The sequence below is a fragment of the Misgurnus anguillicaudatus genome, chromosome 22 (genome assembly GCF_027580225.2).
Source record: "Misgurnus anguillicaudatus chromosome 22, ASM2758022v2, whole genome shotgun sequence".
Lineage (NCBI taxonomy): Eukaryota > Metazoa > Chordata > Actinopteri > Cypriniformes > Cobitidae > Misgurnus > Misgurnus anguillicaudatus.
Window position 1 is genome coordinate 12986406 of NC_073358.2, and position 22260 is coordinate 13008665.

General features: G+C 38.3%; 2 protein-coding genes across 2 annotated transcripts in view; one reads left to right on the forward strand and one right to left on the reverse strand.

Moving 5' to 3' along the window:
- The window catches only part of grk1b (G protein-coupled receptor kinase 1 b), an 81074-nt gene extending 78004 nt beyond the window's left edge, over positions 1-3070 (reverse strand). The window contains exon 1 of the mRNA XM_055201027.2: positions 2836-3070. The gene's annotated coding sequence lies outside the window, so the exon portion shown is untranslated. The remainder of the gene's footprint in view (positions 1-2835) is intronic.
- A 5030-nt stretch (positions 3071-8100) lies between these two features.
- Positions 8101-22260, forward strand: part of taf6 (TAF6 RNA polymerase II, TATA box binding protein (TBP)-associated factor) — a 29347-nt gene continuing 15187 nt past the window's right edge. The window contains exons 1-10 of the mRNA XM_055201036.2: positions 8101-8537; positions 9719-9882; positions 11032-11118; positions 11482-11635; positions 11801-11857; positions 12616-12735; positions 12825-12940; positions 16257-16334; positions 16882-16983; positions 21787-21969. Coding sequence (XP_055057011.2) covers positions 9727-9882; positions 11032-11118; positions 11482-11635; positions 11801-11857; positions 12616-12735; positions 12825-12940; positions 16257-16334; positions 16882-16983; positions 21787-21969 — 1053 coding nt within the window. The 5' untranslated portion in view covers positions 8101-8537; positions 9719-9726. The remainder of the gene's footprint in view (positions 8538-9718; positions 9883-11031; positions 11119-11481; positions 11636-11800; positions 11858-12615; positions 12736-12824; positions 12941-16256; positions 16335-16881; positions 16984-21786; positions 21970-22260) is intronic.

Sequence of the window (22260 nt, forward strand, 5' to 3'; positions counted from 1 at the left end):
CCTTTGCCCAAGCTCCCCACTGCCAAGGAAAAAAGCTCAGATAATGATCGAACACGTCTTTCGCTTACATGGTCTGCCCACAGACGTGGTTTCAGATAGGGGTCCACAGTTTATTTCTCGTTTCTGGCAGGAATTCTGTAGACAGATTGGCGCCACAGCCAGCTTGTCTTCGGGGTATCACCCCCAGACCAACGGGCAATGTGAACGGGCTAACCAAGATTTAGGTAGAGCTCTCCACTGTCTGACATCACAATATCCGAGCTCCTGGTGCCAACAGTTACCCTGGGTCGAATACGCCCATAATTCTCTCCCCGTGTCATCACTGAATATGTCCCCATTTGAGGCATCCATGGGCTTTCAGCCTCCTTTATTTCCGTCCCAAGAACCTGATGCGGTGGTTCCGTCTGCGCTGGCTTTCGTCCGTCGTTGCAAACGCACCTGGAGAAAGGCTAGATTTACGTTACGTCAGGTTTCCAGACGAACCAAAGCTGCGGCCGACCGTCACCGTAGACCCGCGCCCCGTTTTATCTGTGGGCAGAAAGTATGGCTTTCGTCCAAGGATTTACCTCTCCGTGAGCCTTCTCGTAAGCTGGCTCCACGATTCCTTGGGCCATACAGTATAATTAAGGTTATTAATCCCGTGACGGTTCGGCTCAGATTGCCTCCTGCACTCGGTCGGGTTCATCCGGTTTTCCATGTTTCCAAGCTTAAACCGGTTTATTTTTCCCACCTTAACCCTGTTCCCTCTGCCCCCTCCCACCCCTCAGCTTGTAGATGGCGCTCCCGTTTATACTGTTAAGTCCCTTTTAGATGTGCGTCGCCGGGGTAGGGGATTTCAATATCTGGTAGACTGGGAGGGCTATGGTACGGAGGAGAGGTGTTGGGTACCGGCCCGGAACATTCTGGACCCTGGGCTGATAGAGGATCTCCGCCGGCGACGGGGTGAGCCTCCTCATGGACCGCCCGGTGGCGGTCGTGGGGGGGAGTCCTGTTATGATTTCGGTCCTATTGGCTGTTTTGTCTTTGTTTCACTTGTGTTGTGTTTTTGTTTTGACAGCTCCACACGTGCGCGTCTTCCACCTGGTGATCTCATTATCTCTGACTCTTCTCACCGGCGTCCCTCACCTGTTCATTATTATTGCCCAATCCGGTTTGATTTAAATTCCCCTCGTTTCCTCTGTTCTTTGCAAGTTCGTCTCAGTATGTTCATGCCTATCTAGCTCTGTCTAGTTCTTGTCTAGTTGTGTCATTAGTTAGCTATTTAATTCGAGCTCCCTGCTGCCTTTTTCCAGATCCCCTGTTCCGCCTCACTCTGCCTTAAGGATTGGCTTCTAGTCTTCGCCCACCATCTGCTGGATTTTCTCACATTCCTGCTCGCTCGCTCGCTTGGTTGGAGTGGCAACAGCCGAGCTTGCGTCTCTCTCCTATAAGGATTTCCGAGCGCAGAGTTCACCGGAGCGCTGTCCAGTGTGAATACCTGCTGAAGCACCATCTGCCTTTCACTCTCTCTCTCGGATTCCTTGTCAGAGGCCCTCGGATGTTCAGTGGATGTCCTACGGCTCATGCTGTGTTTCCCACTACTTTCCCGAAGGAATTTCGGCAGTGGACTGCCGCCGAGTGTTATGCCCTATACACATTGACTGTCTCTAGTGTTTGCTCATTTATACTAAGTCATCGAGTGTTTTCAACTATACACATTCTGTGAATAAATACCTCTGCGCTGGGATTCTGTGTTCTGTCATATCTAACAGTCTGATTTAATTCATTTGTCTGCATCGTGCTGATCGGTTAACTATTTGTTCATATTCTGTTCCTTACTGTGATTTATTTTCGTCTTTATGCTAGAAGTATTTGAATTTAAATTACACACAGTAAAACATTAAGAGTAGATGCACAGCAGTAAACATGTGTGTAACAATACGCAAGTTTGTGTTTACAGAGGTCATGTACCATTTTGGGTCATGGATTTTGTTTGCTAAACTTTTACACATCACAATCAAACTAAAATAATATTATGAGTCTCCCCTAATCTAAGTGATTTTTCATAAAGAACGTTGATAGACAGTTGCTGATTGGTTTAGATGTGCTATCAATTCATTATTCTTGGCCATTAAATTTGTTTGTTTATTACTGTTTAGCAGTATCTTTTTTAAGTTTAACACAAACATAAACCTGTTTTAGATCAAAGCATATCATTACATTTTTTTTGTGGAGTAACTTCTAATTGATCACAGTTTGAAAACAAAAAAAATTATTAAATGTGCAATGGCACAGACTTTTTAAAGATGTCAAATAAATCTTTGGTGTCCCCAGAGCACATATGTGAAGTTTTAGCTTAAAATACCCCAGAGATAATTTATTATAACATGTTAAAAACTTTGTAGGTCTGTGCAAAAATGTGTCGTTTTGGGTGTGTCCTTTAAAATGCAAATGAGCGGTTTGTTGTAAATAAAACTCAATTGTGATTGTGATTATTTTCTCTCTCTCCTTTTCTATGCACTAAATGGCAGTGTGGTTGGATAGTGCAGATTAAGGGGTGGTATTATTATAATAAGAGCTCCATATGACATCATAAGGAGAGCCAAATTTCAACTACCTATTTTCTCATGTGCTTGTAGAGAATGGTTTACCAAAACTAAGTTACTGGGTTGATCTTTTTCACATTTTCTAGGTTGATAGAAGCACTGGGGACCCAATCATAGCACTTAAACATGGAAATAGTCTGATTTTCATGCCATGGCCCCTTTAATACATTTATTATTTATCATTCTATAAATAAATTTCCTATTAACTGATAAAAAAATAAGCAAAAGTCAAAGTCAATTATATCCCTACCTTAACGTTTGTAACTCTGCCTTGTGTAGAGTCCTTCTGTCAATGGTCACCAATTAAAATCCTCCCAAATCCCAAGTATAGACCTTAATAGACCGGGTGAAACCCCTCTCTCCTCCTGCAAGTTGTCAAAGTGTTGGCCCTCTTGTGCACTTACCTCTAGTCTACATCATTCATTGACTCGCGTCATTTTCTCTCTCTCTCTCTCTCTCTCTCTCTCTCTCTCTCTCTCTCTCTCTCTCTCTCTCTCCCCCCCCCCAGTGTCTCATTCTAAGTGGGCAGGGTTAGATTATAGACCATCTGAAATCCAAACTAATCAGATCATTAGCTTGTGTGGATTATGGTCGGTGGATTAGGATGGGCAGAAGCTTGTCACAGTCTATTATTGTAAATCTGCTAAGGGTCAAATCAGTTGTCAAGAGGATGCCTTGCAGGCAACAAGCCTAGATTTACCCCTAGAGAGGGTGCAGATCACATTCGCTCTGACTCTGAGGTCAAATATGATGCAAAAATGCGGTCCTCTATTAATTCATCATTATAATTTTTTTATTGTATGCTTTCAATGCAATTAAATTGAAATGTGAAAATAAATGAAAATTGTTACATTTAGACCTGCTTATGTTTCATCAAAGGTTTCTCTTTATTTGCTGTTTTTGCAGTTTGCCCATTACAGCCAATCAGAGAATGCTTAAATGATTTGTCAGTTTAAAAAGAGAATTTGTTTCACCCAGTTTTTTATTAATGTATAAAATAGCAATTAAAATAATCCATAAACGCTTCTGACATTTTTTGCAATGTATAGGCTGTAAGAATATGGTGTATATATATATATATATATATATATATATATATATATATATATATATATATATATATATATATATATATTATTTTTTTTATAGTAATTCACGTTAATAATTATGATTATAGTATGAAGTGTAGCTGTGCACACTGTGCCTCCTTAAAATAGTTGGTGCATGATAAGTCAAGTATGTTAGGTGGTGGAGGAAATACTGTACTGTTGAGATAAAAACTTCTTGCTGTAGGTAACCTTGAGCATGGCATCAACTTTGTATTCCTGATGAAAAACTGTTCAGGTAAAGCCAATTTTCAAGTTATCGGGTTAACTTCTCAGGTTAACAGCGTGTAAGATTGGATTGAGCACATTTAGTTCCTTAAGAGGGTCAGGGGAGGGAAACATGCTATTGTGGAGACTGAACTCTGATGTGATATCTAATATCTGACCTGATTTTCATAAAAATATAAAAATAACAGTATTTAATCTGTATTTAAATACATTTACAGCATATGACACTCTATATCCAATGCAGGGTTTCTAAATTGATGCTTATATATTTTAGTCAAGGAACCTAATGTCAAGTACTGTAGTCGGGTAGTGCAACACTTATCTAAATATGACATAACAAATAACTGATTTAATGATTTTAAACAGATTAATTGTCAGTGCAGTGACATACAGCGATGGCCGGGCAAATTGTAATTTCCAGCCCAGTGATAAGTTATTAACATAATTTACAAGTTCCTGTTATTTAAAAGTGCTCACTTTGATTGACGTCTTTGTTGGAAACTGTAGCGGGACAGACTGCATTTCTGTCGGCATCCTCTCTGACTTGGGATGTGGGAGGTGGATGGAGTGGACGAGGGCGCTTGGCAATCATTAGCTGAGCTGCTGGCTAATATCACTGATGTTGATTACTATCGTTAGCTTGAACTGCTAGCTAAAACGAGGATGTAGAATTGCGAGATTGTTTGTAAATCTGAAAAAAAGTTTCAGTTTGTTCCATCTTTCCTATTAATAACGACAGGCAGTGAACCAGGTAGTGATTGACAGTTCTCTAATCCAATTGCTTTGTGTACCCAGCTAACAATTTTTGGTTCCCAGCTGGTTCCAGGAAAGTTTTCTTGACATCAATAGAACGTTCCTACTAGGTTTTGGGAACGTTCTCCTAACAGTCGCGCTAACAGTCCCCTAACATTGTGCTAACATTCCCATAACGTTCTGATAACCTCCCCTAACCTCTGTATTGTTATATGCCTATATGCAAATAATCAGACTACATCATGTGTAAAACAGTGTTTATTGTTCAGAGAACATGAATTGGAGCTTATTTTTTATAAAAAAAAATACCTCAGCATCAGATATTGTATTAAGATAACCTTGTAAAATATATAAATAATGACTTCAATGACTTAGTTTATCAAAACGTTAGGGGAACGTTATGTGTTTGCTGGGTAGTTTGATTTGTCTGCGCCGTGCTGCATGCAGTGGAATACATGTTAACAATGTGCCCGTTTTGTGACATCCAGGCCAAATACAGATGCCTACACACGTAATAAATTCATTTATTTAAAAAACAAACACTATGTGTGCACGTGTGTGCGCCATACGGCGCATCAGCTCTTATTAAAAAAAACGCACATAAATCTCAAAAAAGCTAATAGTTTTCACACAAATATATGTTTTGTATATATAATAATATAATGTATAAGAAATATAAATATAATATACTAACTGTTAAGGTGTAGTGGCCTTGCCATTTTCTCACTAAGTGAAGTATTGTTAGCTCGGTGCGTTAAGAGGAGAAAACATATCTGTTTTATAACAAACATCGTATACCTACCTACCCTGCTGAATAAAACAATAGAGAGCATTCCGGAATCTGTAATGGTTTTAATGGGAATTCTATTGGTTTTATTGGACACTGTAATGGTCCCTGTTGGTCTCTATGGGTAATTTGCTTACTTCTATTGGTGGTATGCATTGTCTATTGAATACCATTAAGGACCAATAGAACACCTTATGGTGGTATCTACTGGACATCAGTAGGAACCAGTATGACTCCAATAGATTTAGTGGTTTCTTTGGAAAGCTGTAATGGTCCTAGTGGGTACTGCTGAAAAACAATATAAACCATTACAGAATTTGTAATGGTTTTAATGGGAATTCTACTGGTTTTAATGGACACGGTAATGGTCCCTGTGGGTCTCTATTGGTAATTAGCGTTCTTCTATTGGTGGCATGTATTGTCTATTGGATACCATTAAGGACCAATAGAACACCTTTGAAAATTATGGTGGTATCTACCGGACAACAGTAGGAAACGGTATGACTCCAATAGATTTAGTGGTTTCTTTGGAAAGTTGTAATGATCCTAGTGGGTACAGATGAAAAAAAAAACAATAGAAACCATTACAGAATTTGTAATAATTTAATAGTTATAATGAATTTCTGTTGGTTTTAATGGACACTGTAATGGTCCCTGTTGGTTCCTATTGGTTTCTATTGGTATTTTGCTTTCTTCTATTGGTGGCATGTATTTTCTATTGGATACCATTAAGGACCAATAAAACACATTTGGAAACTTATGGTGGTATTCTACTGGACACCAGTAAGAACCATCTTAGCAGACATATGACCGACCTTCAATGTTGAAATTTGGTTGAATAGTTGTTTGTTCAACTTTGAAACAACAGTAAATAGTAAACGGTTGCAAAGGGTCAATAAAATAAATGTTTTATGACACTGTAATTTGTGAATCATTCATTGAAAAGCTGTAAAAACAAATTTTATAAAACTGATGAAAATACTAATATTTGAAAATTTAACAACAATAATTGATAGAGTTCAAAATATAATAGTCATATCCAAATAAATATTCTTTGTAACTTTATTTGCCCCTTCAAAACAAGTGGTGATCTCAGTACCCCATTTTTGGAAATATTTTTCAGCTTTGCCCATAATGTTTAAGAAGCAAAAAATGGTTTATGTAGCCTACATCATTTAATTGATTCTAACACTGGTGGGCATGTGATTTCCCTGGCTAGTTATGAATTTAGGAGATGGATTACCAGGTAGGCCTATCTAGCATGATTTTGCCATTAATACTAGTTATAATAATTATTATTAAAATAAATATTATTAAAATAATTATTATTTGTTGTTATTATGTTAGCAGATAATTTGTTGTTGTTTATTCTTGTTGTTGTATCAAAAACCACGGTTACTACACTGTTACTATATAATAAAACCATAATTAATTTTATAAAGGTCTGTCCATTTAGAACAAAATGTGCATGCATGTTTATGTAGAAATACTTGAACACACCCCCGAATGAAGATCTTAAAAGCTTTGCTTTAAAAGCACAATATTTCTGTTTATTTTAATAAAAATAAGTTCTAAAAAAGTAATTTCAGTCCCGTCTTCCGAGTTCCAACTTTATTTTCTTTAACATTTTGTTAGGCTTGTTCGACTTGAAGAGGATGACGTCAACGTACCGCGAGAGCGAGTCGACAAATCATATAAAGTAAAATGTTAGCTAATATTATCACTAATACTTATGTGTTTTGTGACACAATAACTGAAGTAAGCCATTAAACTCTATTATTTTAGGAGTATGAAATTCCTTATTAAACTTTGTGAAGTAAACATTTTAAATGTTTTCCCTCTGAGTTTTGCCGGCTTCCGACCATAGCAACCGTTTCGCTCCCTCATTGGTTAGCTGTTGGAAATGTCAGGACACTCCAAGGATTCTGGGTAGTAGCCCATAGCAAAGTGCGGTCTGATGCGCACTTGCGAAAGGGGTGCATTAAGTGCACTTATGATCACCCCTGGAGAGCACCATTAGAGAATCGGGACACCGTACGGTCTTGCACCCGTTAGCGAGAGCGCGCATATGAGGGGCACAAGGGCAGAAGTGCGTATATTGGGACAGGGCCAGAGAATCGCTCTCGCGGTACATTGACGTCAAAACATGTGATAGCATAGATATGTATATAAAGGCTAGATGGCTCGTCCGCGCTGCTGGCCAATTGAGTGCAACGTCCGCATTTTGGCGGCCATCTTACGACAGGGCGCTCGCTCACTCGTAGCATTGAGTTTTAATGATGCAGGTACTTTTAAATGACCATAACTTGCTTAATTTTTTACCGATTTTCAAACGGTTTGGTTTGTTATAAACGTCAAAGATGTACCTATGACACTGCATGCCTATACTAAAAATAAAAAATAAATTCATGAAACATGTTAAAGCATCCAGAATTATAGCCACGTTAATAACGTTTGTAAAAACCCAAACCGTTTGAAAATCGGTAGAAAATTGAGCAAGTTATGGTCATTTAAAAGTACCTGCACCATTAAACTCAATGCTACGAGTGAGCGAGCGCCCTGTCGTAAGATGGCCGCCAGGTGATGCCGTTAGGGACTCCGCCTTGAGCCATCTAGCCTTTATACATATCTAGCGGGACCATTTGCAGACTGACTAGTCGATCATAGATGACGGAGCAATCGATATCATCATTAAAGACGCATAAAAATGAAACCATATAAACATTGTAATAGTAAAATGTATTGTGTTTATTTTTTGTGGCTTGCCATTTTATAGTACTCTTATTAAAGACGATAATTCGAAAACACAATTTTTGTAAAACCTGTATATGGGATAATGTTTCGATGTTTCACTGACACTCAGGACCTTTCAGCAAATTCAAAATGGCGGATTTTCGGGAAAATGGTTCGGAGCTGGACAACACATATAAAGTATAAATAAAATAACAAATACAGTGGTTAAATAAATAGTTATCTGTGCAGTTATAAGTTATAAGGCAGAGTGAAGCGTGATAAATAGAGGATTTGTTCATTTTTATTTGTTTTAATCGTTCTATTTTCGTTGGATACCATTTTAAGGTAAGTGCATTGCAGTTCAGTTCTTCTGCTTGCTTCTAATTTTATTGCAGGACAACATCTGTAAATAAAGAGTCTAATGGTATTCTACTAATCAGTTAAATGGATTTAAGGACACTTACATGTGTGTATTTATAGCTTTGTAGCAGCGTAATATTTTAGTAATTAGTTTTTGGTTTGCACTCGTATGTTATTTGTGCTTAAATGTATGCTCGAAAACCCTTCACTTTAATTCAAATATATTAAAATTTTTGGCATATGGGAATGTGTGCTTGAGCAAAATCAAGTCTGATAGACCTTTTTCAGTGAGTTGGGCAGTGAATGAAGTCTTGATGCTGCAAATACAGTACGTTACGGAGGAGTAAGTTAGGGAGATTGGGTCTTAAATCATTTTCAAAAGGTCTGTTATTGTTATTTGGATGACATACCCATGTAGGGTCCCTACCGAAAAATCCAGCAAAGATCAGCATGTAGCTGGTTTTAGTTGGTTTAATGTGACAGTAGCTGGTCCTCCCAGCCTGGCAAAGCGGGTGGATCAGCTGATCTTCCAGCATGACCAGCAAAGTCAAGCTAGACCATCTAAAAGTGACCAAAACACAGCTAGACCTGCTTAAAAAGTGACCAAAAAACAGCTAGACCAGCTTGCTAAAACCAGCTCACCAGATTATGCTGGTTTTAGTTGGATTTTTCAGTAGGGGTATCAAAAAGAATTTGTTTGTAATTTTGTAACTGTCCTCTAGCAAAACATTACTTCAATTTAATACAGGTTAGTATTTAGTAAAAGTCCTATGGAAATTATGAGAACATTCGTTAATGATTTTAGTTAATAACCAGGTATATTTGCAATGCTGATATATCCAGTTTCTTCTATACTGTAGAATTATAATAAAATATGCACAGATCACCAATACATTTTGAAATAAACCCATGTGGTAAAGTAATGTATGTAAAAAATCTAAAAATCTTTCAGTTCCCTGCTGAAAAAACAGCATAGACCAGCATGGTCACCAGCATACAAGCACCAAAACACAACATATGCTGTTCTTGCTGGTATAACCAGCATGGGACGCACCAGTAAACCAGCACCAAAACACATTTGCTGGTATGCTGGTTTTCCCAGCAGGGTTACGCAATCTGTGTGTTAATGTTTGTGTAATTTGTGATGACAAAAATATTTGCTGCAGTGTGAGACATGGCGGAGGAGCGCAGGCAGAAACTGTGTTCTGTGATCTTACCCACTGAATCCATGAAGACCATGGCAGAGTCAGTGGGTGTGGGCTCTCTGCAAGAGGACAGCTGTCTGGCTCTCAGTGAGGAGGTCAGCTACAGGATTAAAGAGATTACACAGGTATTTCGATTTAAAATTAAATTAAATCTAACTACATTGCATAACGTGTAACTAAAGGTCAATTATTCACAGTAAAATTGGACAATTAAAATGAAATGCTCTGATATATATATACAGTGCTTAACCAATTTATTAGACCCCCCCCCCCCATGTAAGGCTTGTGTCACACACCAAAACTGTGCAGACACTATTTGACCAAGAGAAAGAATCTAAAGTATTGGAATTTATTGATTGGATAAAGTTTGGACTTAAATCCTATTAAACAAATTTGGGATTTATTAGATTCAACAATAGATCACACAAAAGTTTAATCAAAAGCAAGTCTATGGGAACAACAAGGAACTATTTGGAAATCAGTAACAACAGAGACTGTGGAAAGTACGTAAAACAATGCCAAGAATGCAGTCTGTTTTCAAGGCCAAATGAGACCATAAATAATTACTTTTTTAGTTATTGTGTACACTGCAAAAAATTATTTTCAAGAAAAAAATTCTTAGTACTTTTGGTCTTGTTTTTTTTAGTAAAAATATCTAACAATTCTTAAATTAAGATGCTTTTTCTTGATGAGCAAAACAACCCAAGAAAGTCTATAATATATCAAAAAAATATATCAAATTTAAGTGATTTTGTGCATAAAACAAGCAAAAAAATTGCCAATGGGGTAAACAAAAAAAATCTTGAACATTTTTCTTAAACACTAAATGCTAGAAAAATTTGCTTACCCCATTGGCAGATTTTTTAGCTTGTTTTATGCAGAAAATCACTTAAATTTGATATTTTTGGTCTAAAAACTAGACTTATTTTCTTGGGTTGTTTTGCTCATCAGGAAAAAGCATCGTAATTTAAGAATTTTTAGATATTTTTACCGAAAACAAGACACTTTTTTCCTTAGAATTTTTTTTCTTGAAAATCATTTTTTGCAGTGTATGACTATGGTTTATTAAAATACTATTTTTGTTTTTTCATTTTGTTATTTGCCTTATCGATGACAATAAAATGTTTAGTTTGAAACATGTTTAAACAGATTCCAAATTTTTTTTCCCCTTTATTTATCTAATACATTTAAGCACTGTATTTATATAATTACATACTTTATATTTGAGATAGAAAAAACTAATGGTCTTGTTTGTGTTTTGATATCTCCCACAGGATGCACTGAAGTTTATGCACCATGGGAAAAGGCGCAAGCTTACTACTAGTGACATTGACCATGCGCTTAAACTAAAAAACGTAGAGGTGAGAAAACTGAAAGTGTTAAGTGTTGTAACATTTATGGTGTGTTCACACTATGTGTACCATAACGGACCTGAGTACGATTGACCCCCAAAATACAGTTTGTTTGGCTAGTGTGAGTGCTCCTTACCATACCAGGGTGCGGTATACTCAAGCCGTGAGAGAGTTATAATGAAGTCTGTTGTGCATATCTTACAGTTTTCTTCTGAACAATCACATCTTTTAATGATGTAAGTGTACTCGGGTAAGGATCAGTAAGTGTAGTGTGAGTGGAGACCACCAGAGGAGGGTGGGCAATTGTACTCTGGTAACAACTCACAAAAACTATGTGGCAAGTTCTTTTTTTAATTGCATGTGTCTCTTTAGCCGCTGTATGGCTTCCAATCTCAAGAGTTTATCCCGTTTCGCTTTGCAAGTGGAGGGGGCAGAGAATTACACTTCTATGAGGAGAAGGAGGTAGATCTCAGTGACATCATCAACACGCCCCTCCCACGAGTCCCACTTGATGTGTCACTCAAAGGTGCTTAATCATTTTTGATCTGAAACAAAATTTAGCTGTTTAATTAAGATGCAGTTTTATTTATTTTTTAGCACATACCACCACTGTACTCACTACTTTATTGCTCACATGTTCAGTATGGTCACATATCAGCAAAAGGCAAAGTAATTTTATTTTGTTTTACAGCTCACTGGTTAAGTATTGATGGTGTCCAGCCAGCAATACCAGAAAATCCACCCCCAGGTAAGAGACTTTTCTTGTATATTTGTTCACCTGTATATTTGTCTGACCTCTCTGTATTTTTCGTTTGTGGTGAGAACACGATCCGAGATTGAACCGACCTAACTGCAAAAGTACTGCACATTTTTGGACTTAACCAGCTGCCGTAGTCAGCTGCGCAGTGCCTTATGGGATTAGGATGTGTTTGTTGACAGTGTATATTAGCAATATTAGCCCAATGGCAGATCGCAGACATACCTTGAGTTGCAAGGAGGTGCGGGTGGAGCCTCCGCAATGTGGTGTCTTCGCCGTTTGCAGTGCATTAAAACGTTGTTTTCAAGCCGCATACGCAATTCATTCTGGAAATGAACAGTTTGTCTAGAGTGCTGTATACAAACTATGTATAACAACCACGGACAGGGCGCAGTCTTCTGTCCATGGTGTCTGCTGTATTTTCCTCCTTTTTGTTTACTTCCGGAGTTCCGTTAGAATGTCACGCTCGTTGATTCTGACCAATCGAGAAGCAGTTTAGGTAATACTTTCAAAGACATGTGACCAATGAGTGATGTGAATGTTATCACATGAATTTTGGTTCGTTTCAACTGGTGCGGACAAGACCAATCAGAGTGGTGTTAAAATGAACCAAAACTGCTAAAAAAGCTACAATATATAATTTTTTTTTCCATTTGGTCCGGACCCAATGAACCGAACTACAGATGTGAAAACACCCTTAGTTTTATTTTTTATTTTATTGTGGTTGTCCTTCACTCAATTTCTCTCAGCTCCTAAGGAGCAGCAGAAGGCAGAGTCTACAGAGCCTCTTAAAGCTGTCAAACCTGGACAGGAAAAGGAAGGTGCCATCCAGGCCAAGGGTCAAGGTGCAACCTCAGCAGAAGTCAAAGGTTAGTGAATTAGTTTACTAAAAATGCTTTACAGTTTATTACTGTTGCTTTTCTAACTTTACTTGCGTTTCACTCTCATGGGTTATCAGGAAAGGAGAAGCTCCGGATGAAACCACGCAGCACGCATGAGCTCTCTGTGGAGCAGCAGTTGTACTATAAAGAGATCACTGAAGCCTGTGTGGGCTCCTGTGAAGCCAAAAGAGCGGTATGTGTCTGTATAAAATTAACTTTTAGTGGTCAGTAAATTGTGAAAATGTACACTTCATGAAACTGTATTTTGTAATATTTCTTTAAAATGAAGTAGACATGTTTGTACTGATTTAAATATTAAAATTAGGGATGTCTTGTTACCTGAAATTTTGGACTAAAATGAAAGAAACTTAGAAGAAGCTCAGCAATTTGCAAACTTTCAGTAGACTGTGTGGTGGTGTTTTTTATTTGATGACTTTTCTTATGTCGCATGAATGTCAGCCAGATTACCGTTGTTACATTGTCAGACCTGCCAACCTGTAGCCTACGCATTTTGCCTAGCAGGTACCCATTTTGACCTCAAAGTACGGTGGTACAATTTGTCACTCTAAACTACGCAAAAACCTGGTGACGCCTCTGCCGCGCGAAGTACTCAAAACAAGCAACAGAAATGAAAAATATGTCCAATCATAGCACTGGATTCAACGACCAAATAGAAAGCGGGGATGATTGACAATTCGTATGGCCAATCAGTAACAAGAGTCTGCTATCGACGGAATCAAAAAATCCAGCGTGATCTCCTTCCTCCACCCGCAGTTTCTGACAGTCTTATTCAACGGAGAGTCAAGACGTCTGACCCGCTAAGATAAACTGGGCAGGGTGGATGTGCAAAGATGAAATAATGATTTAGCTTAATCCTATGTCGAAGTCGACGGTCGCGCGGGCTCCGTTTCATAACGCGCACTTGACCACAAGATGCGCTAACATTACTTCTGATTTGTAAATTAGCATCTTTTATAATTGAGCGCTTACGAAAAGTACCATGATTTTACCATGGGGGAGAGCATCCGGTCAAATAAAAACGGAAAGTTCACTCTCAGTGAGGAAATCAACCTGACATCCGAGTGAAGCGGATTAAATGCGCTCTGATATAATGCACTCTTGATAATTGTCAATAAAATAAAACGTCATATAAGTCGACGGTCGCGCGGGCTCCGTTTCATAACGCGCACTTGACCACAAGATGCGCTAACATTACTTCTGATTTGTAAATTAGCATCTTTTATAATTGAGCGCTTACGAAAAGTACCATGATTTTACCATGGGGGAGAGCATCCGGTCAAATAAAAACGGAAAGTTCACTCTCAGTGAGGGAATCAACCTGACATCCGAGTGAAGCGGATTAAATGCGCTCTGATATAATGCACTCTTGATAATTGTCAATAAAATAAAACGTCATATAAGTTACAAACCACATCAAATAAAGATTTATACATGGAGAATATCTCGTGTCTCGAGCACCCGCGTGATAGGTGCCTATGCCTTTCTGTACTGGACTTTAAACAAAGCTACAATAAATTAAAGAAAGACAGACAGTAAAACAGCACTACTGTCACAGTTATGGTTGAATTTGAATTTAAAGCAGTGTTAACTCTAAAATACTGTCTAAGGGGCCAGTTACACCAAAAGCGTTTATGGCAGTTGCAGGCGCCTTTTTTGAATGATATTCTATGGGCAGGGCGCGTTTGCGCGCTGTTTATGCGCGCCGAGCGCCTTGCGGTTTTTTGCCGCCTCCCGCGCACGCGTTTTTGAAGGAGCGCTGAGAGCGGAGAAGCGCCCGACGTCATTCGCGTCTCTCCATTGTAGGGGTGGCACGGTTCATGAAAAAAATCCGAACCGTGGTCAAAAGTGGACAAAAGAGACGGATTTAAATATTACAGGTGTAAACGTTATGTTTCTCTCTCGTTCACATATTCTCTCTGCAGTATTTAAGCAGCCTCTCAGTGATAAATCTTAAAGCTACACTGAATTTGGCATTTTGATAAATGCAAGTTATCTTTGTGTGCTAAAAATGCACACAAGGTTCATGTAGATGGCAATACACATTCTCTTTTTTGCCAAATAAATGAAAAGCATGTTGAAATCATCAATGTCTTTCCTCTCGCTGTGTCAAAATCTCGCCTGGCTTTCCTCAGGGATGTTCCCAAAAATGTGCTTAAAGTCAAATTCAGTTTGTGCATGATTACATGATATAACTTTTTTTAATACTGTATCCTAAATTATGGATAATTAATACATTAATAAGATAATACATTTCTGGAGTGTTAAAAAAAATAACAACAAGAACTGTACTGAACCGAGAACCGTGACCATAGAACCGTGATACGAACCGAACCGAGGGTTTTGTGAACCGTGCCACCCCTACTCCATTGTCCAATCGAATGAGGGGAGAGGCGGGCCTTACGTTGTGGTGAGGGAAGTTTACAGTTGCTTTGAAGAACCGGACTCCACTCGCTTACTCTCTCCTGCGTGTTTGTGCACCTCTCACCCTCAAACAAGGTCAGAGCAAGCGCCCTCTTTTTAAAATTTCTGCTAATATGACAGTTAACAGCAAAAGAGCGCTCACGCATCAATATTTGATTGACAAGACAGCTGACTCGATGGTTGCTTAGCAATATGAAAAGCCGCGTCGCACTGCTCTTTTTTTAAAAAGGCAGTGCGTCGCACCTTGCGTTTCCAAGCGTTTAAAGCGCTTTTGGTGTGACTGGCCCCTTAAAGGGGTAGTTAACTTAAAAAATTTAATTCAGTCATAGTTTACATAACAGAACAGACCGTCCAAACCTTTATGAGTTTATTGTATGGAACACAAGTTATTTTGAAGAGTGCTGCTCTCCATTGTATTTTTTCAGGGAAAACAACAATTTTTTGTCCAAATAATTTCTTCTGTGTTTCACTCAAGAAAGAAATCATTAAGGCTAGGAATAATATGAGGATGAGTTAATGATAACAGAATGTCATTTGTGGATGAATTATCACCCACTATTTAACAGGAATATCACTATTTAACAGTGTTTGTGCAGACATGCTAAACTATAGGAGAATACATTATTTAACATTAATAATGTTATTAATCACCATGTTTGGCAAATTTTATTCACATTTATAATTATTTTTAAAACAGATTATGGCAGGATGGGGAAAAAGTGAGTGTAATGTGCAGCATGTTACCTTGAAAGTTACAAAGAGGTGTGTGTGTACGTGCGTGTGCGCTTGCATGTGTTAAATTATATGTTTAAAACCCGTGTTCTGTCCTTTCGGCCGGTGCTACTGTACTCAAAAAAAAATTCCAAGGTTGGCAGGTCTGCATTGTGTTTTTTAAACTTACATTAGTTTGCAATTCTTAAATAAACTGACTGTCCACTGTTATCTACTTCTAATTCATAATCCATGATTATGTCTATGTGTGAATATTTTAAATTGCAGTGGTCAGTATACTGTTTGCAGATCTATTGGTAAATTCACCTCTATACATGTGTATAATGTGCCACCAGGAGGCGCTGCAGAGCATAGCCACAGACCCAGGACTGTATCAGATGCTTCCAAGGTTCAGTACCTTCATTTCTGAAGGCGTAAGTATATTCCTGGCTAATTGTTTAAATTGAACACTTACACACAGCCCAAGTGGTGGCACTAATCCGCCATTGCCAGTTGCAAGAATAGAAACAAAGCTCCCGGCGCGGAGTAATACCGTACCTCACAGCACATCTAATACAAGTCAATGAAGTTGGCAAAAACTACAATAAAACCTGTTGGAATGCGTATTTTGCAGCGATTCTGAAAACGGGGCTTTAAATGTAAAATACTGAACTTGTTCTTTAAAAAGATGTTTTTTCAGATGCTATTTTGTAATATTTGCACCTTAAATTCTTTTAAGATTTTTTTTAAACATTAAAAATCATTCTGCAGAATTCTGCAGATTTTTTCCAAATAAATTCTGCAGAAAAAGCAAAATAGTTTAGAACTCTACAATAAATTTGAGAGAACTGTTGCAAAAAAAAATTTGTTTTTGACTTTAAGTCTACTTTCTCTTGCATACATACACATAAAGAAATTAATTTAAAGTTTTAATTACTCTGCATTTAATGATCTGACACACATTATGGTTTTATCTTTCAGGTGCGTGTAAATGTTGTTCAGAATAATCTGGCTCTGCTGATATATTTGATGAGGATGGTTAAAGCATTAATGGATAATTCAACTCTATATTTGGAGAAATATGTAAGTAATTCACACATTACATATGCAGTGGCGTGTTTACCATTTTGGGGGCCCAAAGCAAAGTTCAAGGACCTGGGGCCCCTCATGCCCCAACATTGCTTAGGTTTTTCATTTTAATTGCACAACAGTAATGTTAAGTATATAGAATTAAGTCAGACGCATATAAACTAGACCAGACTTCTTTGTTTAAAAAATACAAATAGTGCCCACTGTCTTTTTCAAAATGATACAGAATCATTCTCTGTAGATAAAAGGTCTTGGTGTTACGTTAAGCCAGTGGTAGCCAAACTTTTTTCACCGGCCCCCCTTTTGTACAGAAAACTATTTTCAAGCCCTTTCATATATATCATTTGCTTGCAAATTCCTTATTGGATGTAAACAATGTAATAATAAAATACTGCAACTCCAGTGTGTGATCTTACTAAAAAAACACATAGCTCTCATTTTCATATTGCAAAAACAAACTTACTGTGAGATAGTCTACAACATACACATAGATCTTTATAGCCTATCTGTTTCTACCAGTATTTCACGACGACTGTGAAACAAAAGATTATGCGTGTCACTGATCAAACCAAACCACCAATCACAGGTGTGAAGCCCAAAGTCTCAAGTCAACATGGCAATTGAGTGAATATATATATACACACTCACTGGCCACTTCATTGGGTACACCTTACTAGTACCGGCTTGGACCCCCTTTTGCCTTCAGAACTGCCTTAATCCTTTGTGGCACAGATTCAACAAGGTACTGGAAACATTCCTCAGAGATTTTGCTCCATATTGACATGATAACATCACGCAGTTGCTGCAGATTTGTCGGCTGCACATCCAGGGCACGAAGCTCCCGTGCCACCACATCCCAAAGATGCTCCATTGGGTTGGGATCTGGTGGCTGTGGAGGCCATTTGGGTGCGGTGAACTCATTGTCATGTTCAAGAAACCAGTCTGAGATGACATGGCGCGTTGTCCTGCTGGAAGTAGCCATCAGAGGATGGGTACACTGTGGTCATAAAGGGATTAACATGGTAGAAACAATACACGATGCTCAATTGGTACTAATGGGCCCAAAGTGTGCCAAGAAAATATCCCCCACACAATTACATTACCACCACCACCAGCCTGAACTGTTGATACAAGGAAGGATGGATCCATGCTTTCATGTTGTTGACGCCAAATTCTGACTCTACCATCTGATTGTTGCAGCAGAAATCAAGACTAATCAGACCAGGCAATGTTTTTCCAATCTTCTATTGTCCAATTTTGGTGAGCCTGCGTGAATTGTAGCCTTATGTACTCGCACGGGATTAGTATTATCTGAGGACCCAGTGTTATTTAGAAATTACCTCCCTACGTCTGAGTTTCGTGTGGCCGGTTCGCACGGGATAAGCAAATCCTGTGATTTCACTCAAATTTACTGACTTATCTCCCAGATATAATGTTGAGGCTTTGCATAACACTATCACGCGACACCGCAGCATGCTGTAAAAGGTACCTTTCCCAAATTATATTTCGTTAAATCATACAGTGAATGTGTAAAAAGAGTGAAACTGAGATGACAGAATTAGCGTCCTCTGCCTCTAGATGGAGTTTTAAAGATTAAAATTACTTTAATCTATCTGATCAACACAAATACAAGGTGCCAAAATATAACTGATTGCTTACCAGCATTAAAACAGCTTTTAATAAAAAACGAATTTCTCCACTCCGTGGACGAGGGAGCAGCAGCCAATGTAACGCCGATGGCTTTATTATTAACTGACTGAACACTTGACTCTCGCCTGGGCATTTAGATATGCAAGTTTTTCATCAACAATATCTGCGTGAAACATAATGATGATCATCTGCTGACTCGACTGTTTCAGCACGTCCTCTACGGAGAGTCTGCTTTATTAACACCTTTTCGTTCGCTCTGCGTGAGCTAAATGTTTTTGTTCTGTACTTTTTTACTCGCATATATTTCTACATATTGTCGACCAAGGAACACACGGAATATAATATAAGTTATAATGGATAGCAGTTAAGCTTGTTCTGAAATTATGAAAAAAGCCAAATGACTAAAAATGTTCTTGCAACTTAATTTCAAACTTTATAGATACAAATTGAAAATGTCCTATATGTATTGCCTTCAAGCCTAAACAATGTTCTTTAATATATATTCTTATAGGGGAATGATACCCTGCGTTCTATCTCAGTGCATCTGGTTGTTCTGGATTTATGTAATAATTTTATTTAAATAAACAAAGGGGTATACCACACTAGAAAGCCACGCAAAATCACCGCAAATGAAATTCCTTTACCACGACAGCATAGCTCCACCTAAACTTAGAGATCGCAAATATTGACAGTTCTGCATATTTGTAATCATCCAGATGGACGAGAGAGACTCATTAGAAGTTTAAAATCAGAAATATACTAATAAAGTCCTCAAGTTTCACCATGAAAGCCAAAAAAATCTGAGGGATGTGTCTCTGTATGTGCGCTTCACAGCTGCAGTGCGAGAGGCTCAGAAACTGAGAAAAAAATAAATAAAAAAGGCACAGGTAACAAATGCTGGCCAAATTACAGAGATGCCTATTCGCACGGGACTAATATTATCAAAGGGCCTCGGTGTTCGGCGAAATATAGTAGGTCATTTGCGGAGGAATTTTTACATTACAAATTACAGACATGGCCGATTCGCACGGGATTAGGTTCACAGACAACCTCCGTAATTATTACAAATCACTAGAGGTCACCAGGAAATACTAATCCCGTGCGAATAGGGCTTTAGTTTCCTGTTCTTAGCTGTCAGGAGTGGCGCCCGGTGTGGTCTGCTGCTGTAGCCCATCCACCTCAAGGTTCGACGTGTTGTGCATTCAGAGATGCTCTTCTGTATATCTCGGTTGTAACGAGTGGTTATTTGAGTTACTGTTGCCTTTCTATCATCTCTGTAAACCCTTGAGATGGTTGTATGTGAAAATACCAGTAGATCAGCAGTTTCTGAAATACTCAGACCAGCCCGTCTGGCACCAACAACCACACCACTTTCAAAGTCACTTAAATCACCTTTCTTCCCCATTCTGACGCTCGGTTTGAACTGCAGCAGATCGTCTTGACCATGTCTACATGCCTAAATGCATTGAGTTGCTGCCATGTGATTGGCTGATTAGACATTTGCATTAACGCGCAACGTTGGACAGGTGTACCTAATAAAGTGGCCGGTGAGTGTATATATATATATAACAGGGCTTAACGCAAATAATTTTTTATACTGGCCCAGTCGGGCCAGTGGTTATGGTTTTCACTTGCCCCACAAAAAATATTCAGGTCACATATTTAAAATAATAATTCAAAAGTCAAATATAATTGTATAAATATACATTTGATTTGTCATTTATTAAGACAATTGTCCATTTTAAATGTAAACTCTGATTCTTAAATTTCACAACTTTTTGAACGGAAAAGGCTAGCGACTTGTCTGGTTTACCTGGAAACTGATGGCAAACTGCAAAACTGCATCATTTTTGTTCGTCATGTTTTACCCAAGTAAATGTCTGCTTCTAAGATGTAAATCACATTATGTATTCGTATGATGTAACACGCAGCACGCAGCAGTGGTTACAAAAACCAATAAGGTAGAACAAACCTCATGGCATTGCTGAAACTTTAACTTTCGCAACACTTAAATGTGTCTCGATGGTAACATTGCATAAAAATACATAGAGACAAATGGCTACAAACAGAACATATATATTTTAGTGACTGAGAGCGAAGCACTGGCCCGAGCATCTCTCACGCTGGCCCCAAAATAATCTATAATCTTTCTTATTTTAAGCTTTAAAGGCGGAGTGCACAATGTTGATATTTGAAATCACCTAAACATACACGCCCCTACCCCAATAGAATCTGGACCTTCTTTTGATAGACCCGCCCCACACATACGCAACTCCGTCAAGGATGTCAGTTAATAGACACGCCCCTTACTGCTGATTGGCTACAAATGTGTTTTGGAAGTCAGCCCGACTCAGTTTTCCAAATCGTTTTTCAAACATTGTGCACTCCGCCTTTTAATTAAAAAATTCAGAAAAATATAATGTTTCATTGAAGTAAAACAATTGAAAGTGAAGCGGAAATTACAGTACAAAATAAATCCTTTTTTCTAATACTCACTGGGCATAAATATGGGCACCCCTTTATTTAATCATTTTTGCTACCGCCATTTGAAAGGACAACAGCTCAGTCTTCTTTTATAATGTCGGATGAGGTTGAAGATTTCATGGCAGGTGATCTTAGATTATTCCTCCATACAGAATTTTGTCAGACCCTTCATATGTTGCATGCTATTTACTATTCAGTCATTTTTTTGTATGGTTCAGGTCAGGGAACTGGGATGGCTATGGCAGGACCTTGATTTTGTGTCAGGGCCCAATTTTTTATTTACTTTGATGTTTGTTTTGAACCAATGTCTTGATGAAGGATTTTACCATGACCTCCACATAAGACTTCCAGCAGATCAAGTCAGGTGTTTACTTTTTTATCTGTTGGTATTTGATATAATCCATGAACCCATGTATCTGAATTAGTCCAGGACCTCTGGTATAAAAGTAGGTTCAAAACAAAGAAGATCGATCAGTATATTTAACTGTAGACATGGAGCACTTTTAATCCATGTGTTCCTACTGCCAAAAATACTCTTCTTCGTTTTATATGGCTGCAAAACCAATATAACTGGATCGACATTGCTAGCTCCATGCTCTACCAGTTCAGCTACTGGAAAGTTATGAAAGTGTTTAATAGCAGACTGTCTCTCTGTTTCACCAGCTCCATGAGTTGATCCCCGCAGTGGTGACATGTATAGTCAGTAAACAGCTGTGTTTGAGGCCTGATGTAGACAATCACTGGGCTCTCAGAGACTTTGCTGCAAGGCTGATGGCTCAGAGCTGCAAAACTTTCAGCACGACCACCAACAACATCCAGTCACGGATCACAAAGACTTTCACCAAGGTAGCAGAACCAGTTTGAAATCTGTGTGCGTGTGCGTGTGCGTGCGTGTGTGTGTGTGTGTGTGTGTGCGTGCGTGTGTGTGTGCGTGTGTGTGTCAAAAAAGCAACATCTTCTCTGTAGTCTATAATATGATTGTATTTCATTAATTATCAGATGTTTTGAGTTGTAGTTTTGTTGAAAAAAAATTTTTTTTAAAAAGTGGATGTTGGATGTTATACAAGGAAAGTAACAACCACTTAAACATTGCAGTAGTGTTTAAATTTGTTTCTTTTATTAACCATAACTGATCAT